Source organism: Acomys russatus, chromosome 11 (assembly GCF_903995435.1).
Source record: "Acomys russatus chromosome 11, mAcoRus1.1, whole genome shotgun sequence".
Lineage (NCBI taxonomy): Eukaryota > Metazoa > Chordata > Mammalia > Rodentia > Muridae > Acomys > Acomys russatus.
Genome location: NC_067147.1, coordinates 10,005,795 through 10,023,095, shown reverse-complemented (window position 1 = coordinate 10,023,095; position 17,301 = coordinate 10,005,795). Strand labels below are relative to the sequence as shown.

The 17,301-nt window shown below is 53.5% G+C and overlaps 1 protein-coding gene and 1 pseudogene across 3 annotated transcripts in view; both read right to left on the bottom strand.

Annotated features, from left to right (window-relative positions):
* Positions 1 to 17,301, bottom strand: part of Foxp4 (forkhead box P4) — a 55,217-nt gene that overhangs the window by 9,793 nt on the left and 28,123 nt on the right. For 2 of the 3 annotated variants that reach the window (XM_051152827.1, XM_051152828.1), the window contains exons 3-5: positions 9,739 to 9,834; positions 1,899 to 2,021; positions 1,391 to 1,477 (exon numbers count right to left, since the gene is read on the bottom strand). In XM_051152827.1, coding sequence (XP_051008784.1) covers positions 1,391 to 1,477; positions 1,899 to 2,021; positions 9,739 to 9,834 — 306 coding nt within the window. The remainder of the gene's footprint in view (positions 1 to 1,390; positions 1,478 to 1,898; positions 2,022 to 9,738; positions 9,835 to 17,301) is intronic. The other variant, XM_051152829.1, reaches the window with a different exon arrangement.
* On the bottom strand, positions 14,328 to 15,274 carry LOC127195245 (60S acidic ribosomal protein P0-like; annotated as a pseudogene).

Sequence of the window (17,301 nt, the reverse complement as noted above, 5' to 3'; positions counted from 1 at the left end):
CCGCCACCCCCTCCCAGGGCCTGTCAGCCCCTGGAGCTGTCGTGGTAGCGTCTGCAGCTGCAGCTTCTCTGCTCCCGGCCCAGCTTCCATAGGGCTGCATGCCTCCTCGCAGTAAACACACGCATGCACGCACGCACGCACACGCACACGCGCAAACACACACAGCCAGACCCAGACACGCAGCACGACGCCCTCCCTCCTCCCTCCTCCTCGGCGGCAGCTTCTGCTATGCACACCGCAGCTGTGTGTGTGTGTTGTGTGCGCGTGGTTGGGTTGGGGTGGGGGGTGGGGGTGGGAGCTCTCATCGCAGTGATGGATGAGCCTGTCAGATCTGGGGGCCACTCCCACCAGGAGGAGACCCTTCCCACATGCCCTGGGCCCCCTTCCTCTGGGGTGGGGAAGACTCTCCCCCCCCCCCATGCCCCTCCCACCCCATCCTAGTTTGCGTTTTAGATACAGTGCTGGGTCCCGGAAAACTGACATCATCACTACTGCCCAGACACAAGCCCGCGCATAGCCGTGTCCCCCCCCCCTCGTTCCCCTCCTGACCCCCCCCCCCAGCCCTCCTCATTCAGTTCTTCACACAGGCCCTGACAAGTCAGGCTTTCAGCAAGTTTCCTGAGCCGAGAGAGGCAAGCATGTCCTGGTTGTTTGGGGTGCAAGGCTATCTCTGCCTGTCTACCTTGGAGGGTGGGCTGGTGCATATTAGGGGCGGCAATTAGGGGAGGCAAGAGAGAACAAAAGCGGATCCCTAACGGCTGGAAGCATACTGGGAAGCTGGCTGGCTGGCTGGGGAGTGCCTGGCTACATCAGAGCAGCTTTTCTGGGAAGGGGCTACCAGGAAGTGGTCCTGCAGTCTGATCAGGAAGGAGACATGTCTGGGCCACCCGGGACTTGAGGGAACCTCCTAGGAGGCACTGTGGCAGAAGCCTGGGGAGTTAGGGGAGTAAATTGGTGAGGGTTCCACAAGGCATCACGAGGCGGGACAGAGGCTAGGGCAGGCGAAGGCGCGGGAGGTACACTGCTGAGGGTCCTCAGGACGGGACAGCTGGCTCACATAAGCAAAGGCCACCAGGCGCAGCCGATGACTTGCACATGACATACTTCTACATACATGTGCAATACAATTTGAGGCAAGGAAGGAAAGAATGGGTATGGGGTAAAAGGTTGGAGACATGTGAGTGCTCGCCCCTGACTTCTTCTCTTGAACCCTCTCCTCCCTACTTTCTCCTGGCTTCAGACTATTCCCACAAGGCCATTCTTTTTTATTAGATTGGAAAGAGAAGGCTGTAGGTGTTGGAACTGGAGTTCGGGGGGGTGGGGGTGGGGGTGGGGGTGGGGGTGGTGGTGGTGGCATCACTGTACTGGGCTGGGCTCCGCAGCCACTCACCTCTTTGGGCTGCTGTTTCCCAGGCTGCTGCTGGGTGAGGAGCTGCAGGTGGAGTTGCTCTTGCTGCTTCTTGTAATATTCCTGCAGCTGAGGGAAAAAGATGGGGTGGGGGAGGCAGTTGCCAGGAGCTGCTAGATGCAAAGCCAGCCCTGCCTTGCCAAGGCTCCTCTTGCAGGCACGGCAGGGGAGTTCCATCAACAGGGAGGGCCAGGCAGGGAGAGAGATCTGATCTCTTCAGCGGGTCACAGAGTGTGGGGGGGTTGGGTGGCCTGGCGGTCCAGGACTTTTCATCCTGTTTCCCGTCCCCCTCCCCCAGAATTCTAAAGACAGAAGTGAGGGGCCAGCACCTGGGAAGGGAGGGTGGGAAGGAGCTAGGAGCTGGAGACTACTAGCTAAGCAGCCCAGAAGGAATGCAGATCCGTCTGGCCTGGGCAGTCTCTCTGGTTTCTGCCTCTGTCCGTGAGGCTCGAGGAGGAAGTGAAGGATGCTACCCTGGGGCTAGACTCACCTGCTGGAGCATGAGAGCCTGTTGCTGCTGCAGCAAGGCCTGCAGCTGAGGGGGCGACAGGATCTGCTGCATCTGCTGGGGAGTAAGCATCTGCTGCGACATCATGGCCACAGACACAGGCACCTGTGGGATTCACCCCATGAGTCAGAGGAGGTACCCCTGAGCCCCGCCCACAGCATGGCAGGGTGGCCTCCAGTGCACCTGCCTGCGTTTGTATTCCGGCTCCGCCACCTGCTACGGGGCTCTGTCTCTTTTGACTCCTTGTTTTAAATATATTTATTATTGTTTACTACTTATTATTATTATTACTATTATTATTATTATTGACAGAGGATGATGAGACAGGGTCTCATCATATGCCCCAAGTTGGCCTATTTCCCAAGTGCTGGGATCACAGGCCTGTGCCTCTGTAACTCAGTTGTTTTATTTGAAGACATTCTCACTCTACAGCCCAGGCTTGAACTCCTCTTGCCCCAGCCTTCCGAGTGCTGCGATTATAGAATGAGCCACCGCACCACAGCACACCACGGCACAGCAGAGGACTGTCTCTGGACACGATTTACTCTATGCTCAGATAAAAGGTAACTAGCAAAAGTGTCGACCTCTTCAGGCTACTAGCGGATTAACAACAGTAGTCAGAGGCTATAAGCCTATAAGCTTGGCTGTGATCGTGGGACACGTGGTTCCAGATGTGGGAGATTGGCACCAGAACAGGCCACTGGGCCACTTCCAGCTCTTAGTATGTTTGAGACTCCCAGCCAAGGCGAGCCTGCTTAGGAGAGCAGCTGAGAGACAGGACCAAAGCTTGCCCATGTGTTGGACACGGTGGTGACTGTCTGTAACCCCAGCACGTAGGCAGACCTCATGAATTTGACATCCCAGCCTGGCGGACACAACTGAGTCCAGGCCAGCCAGAGCTACAGAGTGCAGTGCGCACACTTGTGCTCACACTGTGGTGTGAGGCCACCTGGTCCCTGTCAGAACACAAGTGTTCACGGTGCACGTGGTGATCCGGAGCAGAAGCCCAGAGAGCACACGCTGCTGGGACCGTGCATTGAGTGAGCTCATATCTACGGTGGAGCGGAAAGCATAGTAGGCCAGCAGGCTTAGAGTCACTTGCCCTCTCCAGGATGTCACTGGCCTCAAACCTCCAACATAAGAGTTGGGCTACAAGAAACGAACTCAGGATTCTTGAAGCCTAGGCAGAGTAGCTGCCTGTCTCCTGGTCTTGTTAGCACTGTGTTAGGAACTGCAGAGGCCTCACCTACAGTAAAAATGGTCTGGAGGAAAAACAATGACATCATGTTTTTCCACAACTCTGCCTTCCCTGAGCTCCCTCAGTCACAGTGAGGCAGTTTAAGTAATACAGTCCCAGAGTGGCAGACAGGTGCTCTGATAAGACTGTCTGTCCCCCACACGCACACCCCACCACTCTGAGAGCCCTGCACACACATAACTAATTTCTCACTCCCCATCCCCTGATGGAAGAGGACCTGGCACACAACAGGTGCTCAACTAAACTCCCTAAACTGAAATGCCTTCCCCAACTGACCAGAAGTTTCTTTGTAGGCCCTAGGACCCAGAGGGAGGGGAAGGGGCAAGGTCAGCAAGCAGGTCCAGGCTGGAGATGGGTTTAGTTGTCTAGGGGACCCCTCCCCAACCCCAGCCTGGCCTGTGGAGCAGGGGGAGGAGGAGTTTCTTCCCTTGCCAGTCTCAGGCCTCAGCTCTGAGCTAACCAGGGACTGAAAACTTGCCAAGCAAGAGGAGCAAGCGGGGAGCTGCGGTAGATTCAGGGGTGGCCACCACCCCTGGAAATCTCAGGCCTCCTAATTATTCTTCTCCCTATCCATAACCAGTGCCTGGGCTTTACTCCTGAGCTTCCCCCAGGACTTCCGCCCAGATCTGTACTAAACCCCCAGGAAGGGTGACAATCCAGCTTTTAGTCTCGGGCTCAGGGGTAGGGTGGGGGGACAGCAAGGCTTGTATTTTCAGGTCCCCCCCTTTTTTTTTAAACCCGGAAGTGAATCAGACAGGTCATGTGGCTATGACAGCGCTGGGATTTGAATTCTTGTCCACAAAGGGCAGGGGTCCCACCACAGGCAGGCCTAGAGGTGTAAGGGTGGCAGATAGGGACTGGCTAAGTCTAACTTGAAGGGGCCATGAGGCTGAGATCTCGGGGTGAGTGCCTTCTTTGAAGTTTTAACCCCAAGGCTCAGGATGTGGGACTCTTGATAGAAACAGCGGTGCCAAAAGCCCTGGGGGGGGGGGGGGGGGGGGGGCGGGGTAAAGCCCAGCAACTGTGTAAGACCAGGTGTGCTGGCACACGCCTGTAATGCCAAGCATTAGGCAAGCGGGGGCAGGAGAGTCACGAGTTCAAGGTTATCTTCAACTACATATTGTGTTTGAAGACAGCTTGGGATGCACGAGACACTGATTCACATTGTAATAGTAGTAATCATCATCATCAACTCAGCCAGGTGGCCCATGCCTTTAATCCCAGTACTTAGGAGGCAGAAACAGGAGGACTTCTTTGAGTTTGTGGCTGGCCTGGTTTCTACAAAGCAAGTTCTAGGACAGCCAGGGCTACCCAGAGAAGCCCTATCTTGAAAAACCAAAAATAAGCTGGGTGGTGGCGGCATGCACCTTTAATCCCATCACTCAGGAGGCAGAGGCAGAAAGATCTCTAAGTCTGAGGACAGCCTGGTCTATAGAGTGAGTTCTGGGACAGCCAAGGCTACACAGAGAGAGCCTGTCTTGGAAAAAAAAAACTCATAGATAGATAGATAGATAGATACAAGAAAATGGAGGGCTGGGTGTGGTGGCGCACGCCTTTAAGCCCAGCACTCAGGAGGCAGAGGCAGGCCGACTACTGTGAGTTCGAGGCCAGCCTGGTCTACAAAGCAAGTCCAGGACAACCAAGGGTAAAACAGAGAGACCCTGTCTTGAAAAACCAAAAAAAAAAAAAAAAAAAAAAAAACAAAGAGAGAGAGAGAGAGAGAGAGAGAGAGAGAGAGAGAGAGAGAGAGAGAGAGAGAGAGAGAAAGTGGGAATGGGCAGTTACCATCAGGACTAGGAATCTAGGTCACCTGACTCAGGAACTTGGGGCTTGAGGCTTGTCAGCCTCTCAGCTGGGGCTCCCCATGAGAAGAAGAAGGTAAGGTCATCCATAGGACATGCTCAGTGTTGGGGTACTTCCAGTCTGACTTCCCTGCGCTGCTGCCCACCTGCCTTTTGGCACCTATCAGCAGGCACAGGACATGGCCTGAGGCCCCCTCAGCCTGCAGGTCAACACCTTGGCAGCCTCGACCTTAGAGAGATCCTTTCTGCTGTGCAGTTTCCTCCTCCTCTTCTGGTTTCTCAAGACAGGGGTTCTCTGTGTAGTCCAGGCTGTCCTGGAACTGGCTCTGTAAACCAGTTCCTTAGCCTTGAACTCAGAGACCTGTCTGTTTTTGCCTCTTTAAGTGCTGAGCTTAAAGGCATGCACCACCACTGCCTGGTTTATTCTTTTTTTCTTTTAAAAATGTAGTTTCATCTTATTTTATCAGTATTATTAGTGGTGTGTGTGTCTGTCCGTCTGTCCGTCTGTCCGTCTGTCTGTCTGTCCCACTTTCACAAGCTGGCTTTTCTCCCCACCACGGGTTCTGGGGGCTGGAACTCAGGCTTGTGTGACAGCCACCTTTACCCACTGAGCCTCTCACTGGCCCTCATCACTACTCTTTGAAATCACTAAGCATCCTTCTTCCCATCTGGCCCCTGGGATTTGAACGTCTCCTCTCGGCCTCACGAAGGAGAAAAATACAGCTGACTGAGCAGGTGCCAGGCAGGTGGCTGAGCCCTTTAACAAGCCTTAGTTCCCTGAATGGCCCCGGCAGCCACTGCATAGTGTGCATCATCTCCACTTGGACAGACAGTGGAGGTCACACAGTGTGCCCCGACCACCAAAACGACAGCAGCAGAGTGGGGGATAAAGGGTGTTGGGAAAACTCGCCAGTTCTCACTACGGCAAGAACCGACCAAGAAGCGGGAGAGAGGGAGGACAGACATACCAGGAAGTGAATGACTTGACAGTAGAAACCAGCAAAGCACATATGGCCTATTCTTCCTTGGGGCTTTCTGACTTGGGGGCAGGGGAATGGAAGAGATGACCTTAGAAGGCATTTCTGGCCCTCGTGCCTCCTGTTAGTGGGCTGAGCAGCCGGCTGCGGAAGACTTGGACAGACCTCACCGTGAGTTCTGATCTCTGGGCGGCCGGCCCAGTGGAGCCAATAAAGAGGCAATGAGATGGCTTGGCCCAACTATCACTATGCCCCACATGGGGTCCTAAGAAGTGAGGTGGGGCTTCTCTCATGGTGTCCCCGCAGACTCTGGGATGGGATGCGTCAATATGGGCCACTGGTCAGCGAGCGAGGAGGCTCAACGGCTCTGAGTCCCTCTGTAGACCAGCCTAGGCAATTAAATGGTCAATAACAGTGCCATAGCAGGGAGGCTGGCTGAATGCCTACAATACTCAGGACTATCCCTCCACTCACTTCGAATGCAGGGTACTGGGTAAGGTACCCTGATTTAGAAGGAACGAGACAGCGCCCGATACTAACACCTTCCTGGTCTCCACCTGGTCAGCCAGGCCCGGGTCTGCCTCTCAAGTGCTGGGATTAAAGGCATACACCACCACCGCCTGGCTGAGACCCTACGTTAAACAAAACAAAGCAAAATAAAACTCCATAAAACACAAAGCCGAAGAGAAAAGGAATGGCTTCCAGAATTGCGGAGCTGACAAACCAGTGAACCTGGCTGGCTCTGGCTGCCCCCTTGAATTTCCCGGCTGCCTGCTCAGCCTCCTGCAGCTGGTCTCCATCTGCCTATGGCGATGTCAGCAGGAGGATGGTAACTGAGGCTTGAGAGGAGGGGCAAGTGCAGAATGTGCCTATGGGTCCCCAAACGACTTCCTTTTGTCACCTGTGCCACTCAAGTCTCAAATCCACAGCACAGACTTTGTGGGAAGGGGCCCAGCCTTAGTCCTCCCATTTCCCCCACCAGCACAGAGCCCACAGAAAAGCTATTTCTAGGCTCCCAGGCCCTGGGGACATGAAGACAGAGTTCCCACAATCCCTCCTTAGAGATAGTGAAGATGGGGTGGGGAATGAAGCAAATTAGGTTACAGGGAAAACAGGAATGTGGGGTGGGGGCAGGGAGAGCTCCACTCCAGCCAGTCCCAAGGACCCCTCAAAGTCCCTGGGGTCCCAGGAGCTTGAATGGCATTGGTGCTTCTCTGAGGTATCACATGGAACAGAGATGTGAAGCCAGCTCTTTGGGCTCAGTCTAGTCTCTGCCTTTCTTTGTAGGGTGTGACAGGTTTTGTTTTAAGATTTTTTTAAAAGTTATTATTACGTAGACAGTATTCTGCCTGCAGGCCAGAAGAAGGCACAACTCAGGATAGACGGTTGTGAGCCACCATGTGGCTACTGGGAATTGAACTCAGGACCTTTGGAGGAGCAACCAGCGCTCTTAACCTCCGAGCCATTCTTCCAGCCCAGGTGCGATGGTTTTCGACTGTCCATTTGATACAACCTGGAATCACTTGAGAAGAGCATCTCAGTGAGGGACTGTCTAGATCAGCTTGGCCTGTGGGAATGGCCTTAGGGGATTGTCTTGATTACACTGATTGACAGGTGTGGGATGGGACCTAGCCTGAAAAAGAGCGGCATGTCAGTACCATTCCTGGACCATGTAAGGGCAGAGGAGGCAAACTGACACTGGGCACACATGCATTCGTTCTGTCTGGTCCTGGAAGAGATGCGCCTAGCTGCCTTGGGTTCCTGCCTTCACATCCCTGCAATGGCAGCAGGTAACCTTGACTTGTCAACCAAATAAACCCACCCCCGCTACTAAGCTTGGGGGGGGGTTGGTTTTTTGTTTTTTGTTTTTTTGGGTCAGGGCATTTTATCACAGCAACAGAAATTAGGGCACAGAGTGACTTTGGACTACTTAGACACCCTCTTTGAGCCTTGCCTTCCTCATTTGCAAATGGATTAATAATAGCAGCTGTCCCCTGGGTAGGTAAGAGGGCCAGCCTTGGATAGGCGGCTCTGCATCCAGGTTGGTGAGGGGGGGATGGGAGAGGGCAGTGGCTCACCTGGTAACCGCTTGGGAAGACACGAAGTCTGATCTTCAACAACCACCCCTAGGACCTGCCGGCCAACCAGTGTTACTGTTACCTAACTGGTGGGCACCAGGCCCTGGAGAGACCACCTCAAAGAGGAGGTGAAGATTCTGAGGATATTTGGGGGATGACATGTGAGATTATCCTCTGGCCTTCACCTGTATCTACACAGACTTGCATGCAAACACGCACACCTGTGCCTACACATGAGAGGGAAAGAGCAGTCCTTGGTAACTGCTGAACTCTGTCTGTCTGTCTCTCTCTCTCTCTCTCTCTGGCAGGGGAAAGCATGCTAAGGAAGTGACCTTCAGGTCATCATTCCAGCACCCAGCTGGAAAGTCCCCCCCTGATGCTGCTTCTCCTCTCAAAGCCACCCAACTCCTGTCCTGCTGGGGTTCACAAGCCGCTTTCCAATTGCAGGGTGGTGGGGGGTGGTAGGAGGTCTCCTCCTGTTTCACAGCTCTCACTTAATCCAGGCCGGCATGGGGCGGGGCTGCTCTAGAAGACCCACAGGGAGGTTCCTTATCCAGTGAGACCTAGTCTGACAGCCCGTGAGAACTGTCTCCTCTTGAGATCTCCCCCTCTCCCTCCCTCTGGTGCTTTTCCAGGCTTTGCCTCGCCCCCACCTCAGCCACACCCCTTTGCCAGCTCTTGGAAGACCTCTTAGATGGTTTAGATTGCCCACAGGCCACCGACAGTCATGGTTGCACAGCTGTCTGGCATCGTTAACTTTTTAAAAGCCCTTTCCAAATACGGGCTTAAAAAAAACCCGGACAACTTGTCTGTGAGCACTGGACCTCTCCCACAACCACATTCGGTCTGGCATAAGAGCACCCTGAACCTACATAATATCCCTGTTCTCCAAAGTCCTCCAGGTCCCCTAGGGCGCGGGAGGGCTCAGGATCAACTCAGCACAATACTCACCCCTTTCCTCCTTACATAAACTTCCTTTCAGTTTTAATCTTCCCCTCCGTCCCCACCCCCCATCCCCCACTCCCCACCCCCACAGCAGGGGCGGGGGGGGGGGGCTCGGATGGCTGGGAGGGAGGCGGTTTGCCAGAGTAGTGAGTGACCCACTGGGACCCAGACTGCGATTCTCCCAAGTTCTTTGTGACACAAAAGGTAAACAGAAGGCCAGGCGTCCCCACCCCCTCCCACTCCCCCTCCTCCTCCAGCCAGCCAGATGGGCCGACAGGCTGGGGGGGGGGGAGGGGAGAAGGGAAAAAAAGGGCAGATTGTGCAAAGGAAAACAGAAGAGACAGAGAGATGTCAAGAGACAGGAAACGGGGAGAGACAGGGAGGGAGACTTAGTGATTCTTCAACTGAGAAATCTGGGAGGGGCCAAGACTCAATTTAGGGGCTGGGTAACACGTGAGGAGGAAGGAGGACCGTTTGAGAGACAGTGGGAGGAACTCCAGTGAGTCAGGGCCTGAGAGAGGTGCAGACAAAGAAGCTAGGCAGCCCCTGGCCTGGCTGACCAGGTGGAGATCGGCAAGGTGTCACTGTCTCTGCCCCACCCTGCAAGGACTGCACTTCTTTCAGGAGCACAGAGCTGGGGAAGACTGGTTGGCTCTAAGGAGTCTTTGATCTCCCCCTGTGCCAAGAATACCCCCCACCCCAGGCCCTGTCCTCCATCCCAGTCCTGCCTAGTATTGGTGGGTGACACCCCTCCCTTCTCACCTGCACTGCAGAGGCCGACTGTTTGCTGTCATTATTCCCCGGGGAGTTCAGGCTGGAGGCTTGCTGCAACAGGAACTGCCGGGCCACCTGGAGAGCCTGTAAGACAGGGGCTGAGTCAGTGTGTGAGGCCCCAGCAATGCCCTCAGAACTGGCTGGGCTCAGCGATGGGTACAGGGAAAGAGGGTGGGGGTGGGGTGGTTGTGGATCCAGTAACATAGAAGGTAGTGAGGGAGGCTCGGGATGGAGGTAGTAGTCCCTGAGAACCATCATAGGGACCACATACAGTCTTCAAGGACTCATGCCTGGATCAGGGAATCCACTGGACAGGCCATGGCTGCACTGGAGCTCACTATGTTCGAGACCAGGCTGGCCTTGAACTCAGAGATCCTCTGTCCTCACTCAGTTTTAAATACCAATGACATATGAGATATGAAATATGTATCACATAACAGATATAATATGGAGAAGTTTATGAGCTTGGGGAGGGAAGAAAGGGGGGCAGAGAGGGGGGAGGAACAGAGGAAGAGAAACAAGAAAAAGAGAGAGGTAGGTGGGGGTTGTCCTTTTATATACTCCTGAGCAGGGGGACACCCAGTGGCAGGTAGGCCATGATGTCACAGGTTGCTAGGCAGACTGGGGCAGAATCCCCAAGGCTACAGACAAGCTCTTGATCTTCCTTTATATAAAGCTGTGAGGCAACTTAGCAGCCTCCTCTTCCAGATGAGGCAGCCAAGTCCCTCGGTCAAGTAAAGCAACAGACCAACTGACCAGCCCACGAAGTCTGGTTGAAGAAGCAGGGCGGGAGGTGGGTGTCACTCAAGAAGCTAAGGGAGCACTGTTAGGCACACAGGTGGGGGTTGGGTTGGGTGGAGGGGAAGGGTCAGGTGGAGGTGGGGCAGGGCGGAGAAGGGTCATCGGCCCAGAGGAAGCTTTTTGGATTATGAAGGCTGTGACTAAATGATCAAGAGACACATGGAAAGCCGGGCGTGGTGGCGCACGCCTTTTATTCCAGCACTCGGGAAGCAGAGGCACGCAGATAGCTGTGAGTTCGAGGCCAGCCTGATCTACAAAGCGAGACCAGGATAGCCAAGGTGAAAAACAAAAACAAAAACAAACAAACAAAAGAGTGTCACATGGGTGTCAGGACTGAGCCAAGGGGAATCTTAGGAACAGAATGGGCAGTGGAGGGGGAAGGGTGCTGCCAGGGAACGGGTGGGCAGTGCTAAGTCTGGCAGGAGATTGAAGGGTCAAGGAGACCCAGGAATTGGCTCCTCTGGGCCCAGTGAAGACCTGGTCCCTAAGACCTAGAGGTGAAGGCGGTGACAGTGGGGACCTGTCCAGTCAGCTCCAGGCACCTCAAAGGCCCCCTAGAGAGCTGTATCAGTGTATTGGAGTTGGGGGTGGGGCGAGGAGGGGGGACCTGGAGGCAGAGCTCTGGCACCAGGCAGCTTTGGGCTGCAATCCCAGCTCTGGAGCTCAGCAGCTGTGACCTTGGGTAAGTCATTCCGTCTCTCAATAGTTATGTCTCCTTACCCGTAAAACTGGGACGCTACCCACTTCAGAATCACGCGGAGGGGATTAAAAGACCAATGCTTGTCGCTTCGTTGGCATTCGGGAAGCGTATGCCCTTTTCTTCTCAGTAATTCCCAGGTGGCTCTCTAATTCCCATTGGCCCACACTTGTTAGATAAAAGGGCCCAACTTGTGGCTGGCTCTCAACACTGGCACGCACAACCTGTTTCCTTCTCAAGTGCATCCCCATCCTCCTACTCCAGAATCGGTTAAGGTGAACCGCTTTCCTTTCCTTTTCCCAGGGCTTTCCCACTGATCAAGCCCAGGGCCCTACACATCCTTAGGCAAGCACTCTAGCAGTGGGCCACCCGGCCCCCCCCCCCCCCCCCCCCCCCCCGCCTCCATCTCCAGCGGTACCATGGATGCGCATGGTGGACACCCATAGCTCAGCAAACACCCTCTGAGCAGCCACTGTGTACCCAGTGCGACTATATATACAATCCACCTGCGTGGCCCTTCCTAATGTTGACTGGCACAGCTTCCTTGGCCTCCAGTCTAGTTTACCTTAGGACACTATCTAAATACGCAGTGGTGTATCTATGGGAACGTGTGTGCTCCTTGGCAGCCCTAGACCCTGACCACCCCAGCACCTCCCCGCCCTAAATGTTCCAGACTTTCAGGCGGAGTCAGAATGCTGCTTCTTCTGAAGGGTTTTCTGTAGAAAGCAGAAACAGGACCTTCCTGGGTCAAGAGACTGTTGAGACTATAGGAAGAAAGGTTGATGTGAGGACAGGAGGTAGGTGGCCGAGGTGCCTAGATTTTCCTGGCCTCCAGGCCTAACCATACAGAATGCGACCTGCCCTCTAAAGGTGAAGACAGCACAGAAGGGGGAAGCCAGGGTCAGAGACTAGGTGGTAAGAGGTGAGAGTGGGGGCTGACCCCAGAGCTGCCCTCAATGGGAAGGGGGCAAACCCCAGATGTGGGGGACAACAGCAGAGGGATTTCTGGGGAAATGGGGGAAGAGTGCCTGGCCAGCCTCCAGGGTAGCAGAGTATAGCCTGAGGAGTTGAGTTCATTTTTCACCAACTCTCTTACTTTGTGGTTCCCTAGAGCATGTGATTACAAGATTTACAGTGTGGGGACAATGACAGGGCCCAGCGGATCATTCCTGGAGGCAACAGGCCCTCCACTTCCCACCTCAGAAGCAGTCCTTCCCTCCCTCCACCCTGCCCTAGGGATCTCCCCCTTAGGCCAGCTGAGTCAGGTAAGGCTGCCCCCCCCCCCATGCGCTAGTCTGTTCCTTGTCCCCTCCCTCTCTCTCCCACCTTCATTAGCATGAAGGAAGAACCTACTGTGTGCTGGTCCTGTCCCCAGGTGCTGGGAGCAGGTGGTCTCCACAGAGACTGAGGAGAACGTAGGCACATGGAAGGACCTCACGGGCTGTGGAGCTCTGAGCAGGCCTCCCAGAAGGCACTGAGTGAGTCCTGAAGGGCCAGCTCATCAAGGGGACAAGGAGGAGGAAGAGAGGTGTTCCTACAGTGTGACAGCACACCTGAAGTGAGATGTGTCAGAGGCAGAGGGGACCTGAAGTAACTCCCAAGGCAGGCAGGAAACTGAACTGTGCTGGGGAGGTAAAAGGAAAGACTGGAGAAGAACACACAGGGCCCTGGGGTCTCCAGGCACCTCAAGCACTCACTCATTAATTCATTCACTCAGTCAGTCAGTCGCTCACTTGCATAGTCAGTCACTCACATTCATTCAGTCATCCACTCAGTCACTTACCCACTCACTCAGTCACTCGCAGTCAGTCAGTCACTCACACATTCACCCATTCATTCATTCAGTTACTCACTCACACATTCATTCATTCAGTCATTCAGTCAGTCAGTCACTCACTCACTGACTTCTCACCACACACAGGCCTGGTGACAGGAAGCCGATGGTCGACAAAGCAAATTCCTTCCTCATACTTGCCTAGAGCCAGCCTTGACTCAGCTGGAACCTAAAACCACCTCAAGAATCTACTGTAGGTGCAAAATGATGGGTGTGGACAGACCCAGGACTGTGTTCTGCTCCTTGGATGGCCAAGGTCACACACTGCTCAGCGGGCAGTAACTGCTGTCCTGGGCTCCACCTGATGTCATGGGCTTCCCTGTTCAGACACCCAGACCCTGGCTGAGGACAGCGCTGTGAGCCCTGGGCATCCAACCTGGGCTGCTCTTTTGTAGACTGTTTGCCTGATGGATCAGGCAAGTTTAGGACGTTGAAGCTTCATCTGAGTTTCACTCTTCAATGTAAAGGACCAAGTGCCAATGTCTTTTCTTCTCCTGCCACTGAGGGTTAAATAAACTACTAGACCTACATGGAAGCAGCAGGCCCTGACCTCACATAGCCCAGCTCACCTTTAATGATGCTGACCAGAACGGAACCACCCATTGTGTGTGCACATGCCCATGGGTGCATGTGTGGGGATCAGAGGGTAATTTCGCAGTCTGTTTTCCCCTTTTCCCTTTAAATGGGTTCTGGGGATTGACTGAACCCCAAGAGGTCAAGTTTACACAGCTAGTACTTTACTAAGTCATCTCACTGGACCAGGAACCCCTTAAGAGCATGAATGTTGTCAAATGCAGCTGTGAGCATCCCACCCCAGCACACAGTAGGCTGATGCCAAGTTCGAAGGCGAATCTGGCAGAATCCAAAGCGCTTGTGCAGAGTGTCGGGGTGGCAGAGAGGCCTACAGCACCAGAGCCAGAACCAGAGCCCTTCTGTGGACACTTCCAGAAATGTCTGGGAGCATGCCTGCAATAAGCTAGGCCGAGCAGGCTGACTATGTTCCCTTTATAGACAACGAACTAGGCCCAAGGCCAAGGGCCTCACGAAAAGGCCCCAGGGCTGTCAGCAAAACCTGAAGTGTGTGTATTTTACTCTCCAGTCTAAGCTTCCAGTACTTGGGAGGTAAAGCAGGTTGAGGCAGAGCAGGAGACCAGGGATGTCCCAGACTTTCTTCTTTTCTTTTTCTCTCTCTCTTTTTTAAGGAGAAGTAAGCCTTTGTTTCTGTGTTTCTCAAATTAAGCTGGCTTAATTGGTTGCTTTGAGAAGTGATTGGTCAATGAGACCAAATCCCACATCCTCATCTGATTCCTCAACTCTTCCTTGGCATCAGCCCTGGCTGCTGCGGTGGCAACAGCAGGGGCAGCAGCCACAAACGCAGATGGATCAGCCAAAAAGGCCTTGACCTTCTCAGCAAGAGGGAAGGTGTAGTCAGTCTCCACAGACCAAGCCAGGACCCTCTTGTACCCACTGTTGATAGAGTGTGGCACCCAGGCAACAGTCAGGTAACCAATCAACAGACAGAGGCTGGCAACATGTCGGACAACCTGTAGGAGGCGAGAGTGCAGAGTCTGGTCTGCGCGGCAATGTCAAGCACTTCAGGGTTATAAATGCTGCAGTTGGCAAGCACCCGCTGGATGATCAGCCCAAAGGAGAAGAGCGAGATCCTCAGGATGCTCAGCAGTGTGACCTCGCTGGCTCCCACTTTGTCTCCAGTTTTTATCAGCTGCACATCATTCAGAATTTCAATGGTGCCTTTGAGATTCTAGTGGTGATGCCCAAAGCCTGGAAGAACAAGGTTTTCTCAGGCCCCAGACGCGTGTTCTGAGCTGGCACAGTGACCTCACAGGGTATGATGGCACCTGTGTGTGAGCAGCAGCCAGCACTTTATTGGCCAGCAGCATGTCCCTATTCTTGGTGAGGTCCTCCTTGGTGAACTCAAAGCCCACATTCCCCCAGATGTGAGGCAGCAGCTTCTCCAGAGCGGGGTTGTTTTCCAGGTGGCTCCTGATGGCCCTGGGCATCATGGTGTTCTTGCTCGTCAGCACCACGGCCTTCCCTTGCAGGGACATGCGGATCTGCTGCAAGCCCACATTATCTGCTCCCACAGTGAAGCATTTTGGGTGATCATTCAAAAGTTGGATGATCTTAAGGAAGTAGTTGGACTTCCAGTTTGCCCTGTCTTCTCTGCGCATTATGGTGGTAGTGCGTTAGGGATTGCTACACAGGGTTTAAAGATGGCATCACTCTAATGAGGACGCCTGGCAAGTAAGCGTCCTAGAGTTTCTTTCTTTCTTTCTTTTCTTTTTTTTTTTTTTTTTTTTTTTTGGTTTTTTGGTTTTTTGGAGACAGGGTTTCTCTGTGTAGCCTTGGCTGTCCTAGACTCACTTTGTAGACCAGGCTGGCCTCGAACTCACAGAGATCCACCTGCCTCTGCCTCCCGAGTGCTGGGATGGGATTATAGGCGTGCTCCACCACACCCAGCACGTCCCAGAGTTTCTTAAGCATGGCCCCTGAGAAGAAAAGGTGTTTAGATGCCCAGACGTGGGACAAGGGAAATCTTTTTGTTTTTGAGACAGGGGTCTTACTATGAAGTCTTGGTTGCCCTGAAACTCTCTCTGTAGACCAGGCTGTCCTGAAACTCAGCCAGCTGCCTCTGCCTCCTGAGTGCTGGATTAAAAGGTGTGTGTGCCTCACCTTGTGTCATCAGGGAAATCTTGAAGGATAAGAAAGGAAAGAGAGAGGAGCGGATGAGATTAAAAATTAGGGAGCCCTCCCACTCCCACCCCATCAGTCTCCTTTTTCTCCTCCCAGTCCTCAAACTGAAAAGCAAACACAGGCTGGAGATGCAGCTAAGCGGATGAGGTAGTAGAGTGTGCTTGACTTGTGTGCCTAAAGCTCTTGTCATGAAACAGGATGAAACCTGTTTCATCCCCAGCATCACAGAAAGCCAGGCTAGGTGGCATGTACCTGTAATCCCAGCTCAGGAGGTACACATCTCTAATCCTAGCACTCGGGAGGCAGAGGCAGACAGATCCTAGTCCACAGAGGGAATTCCAGTACAGCTAAAACCAAAACTGCAACAAATTCAGACCCCGGCGAAAGGGGTGAGACAGAGATCTCTTCCTTCCTCCTCTATGCTGGGAGACCTTAGCAAAGCCGGACCCTCAGTCTGTTTCTCTGAAAAGCCGAGCTCCAACTCCCTTCATGTGGATCCTGTGTAGAAATACAGGGGACAGCATACACCCGAGGACTTAGCTCAGTGCCTGGCACTCAGACTTTAAGTATTATCACTGTCACTGAACTTTTTCACCGGGTAGTCACGCTTACTGCACAGTGTCACCTGAATGAAGGGTTTGCCCACTTCACTTCACCTGGCTCACACCCTTCTCACGCCCCTGTGCCTTCTTAACCTTGAGAAACTCGAGTCTCTTTAACGGGAGCTGAACTCCCCTCCTGCACCCCCAAGTCATCAGCAAGATCTCCACAATTAGGAAGAAGTGTCTTATGGCAGATGAATGGCATCAGAAAGCATCCAGCCGGTCTAGAAGGGAGGCTGAAGCTGCGAGCTGTGAGAACAGGGATGAGAGCTGTGTTAAAAAGAACAAGTCTCGGGGCTGGAGAGATGGCTCAGAGGTTAAGAGCACTGTCTGCGTTTCTGGGGGAGTCCTGAATTCAATTCTCAGCAACCACATAGTGGCTCATACCCATCTATAATGAGATCTGATGCCCTCTTCTGACTGGCAGGTGTACATGCAGGCAGAGCCCTGTAGACATAATAAATACATTAATTAAAAAAATAAGTCTCAGCTGGATGCTGTGGCACACGCCTTTAATCCCAGTACTCAGAGAGGCAGAGGCAGGCAGATCTCTATGAGTTTGAGGCCAAGCTGGTCTACAAAGTGAGTCTGGGACAGCCAAGGCTACAAAGAGAAACCCTGTCTTAAAACAAGGGACATGGAGATCCAGAAAGGGGTCAAGGGCTCACCTGAGACACAAGCACAGCCAGAGAACTAAAGCTGGTCTCTGCAGGGAAAAGGAACGAGAGCCGGCCACGAGTGATGGAAGACTCCACACCTGTAACCCACGTTCACATGTGTGCTGAGAGCAGCCCTCGACAGTAACCACACTTTCTTGTCTGCCTCTGGAAATGTTTGACAAAAACCGGAACTCAGTCCCATCCATAGTATGTTGACAGTTTCGTGAATGTCAGGGATCAAAC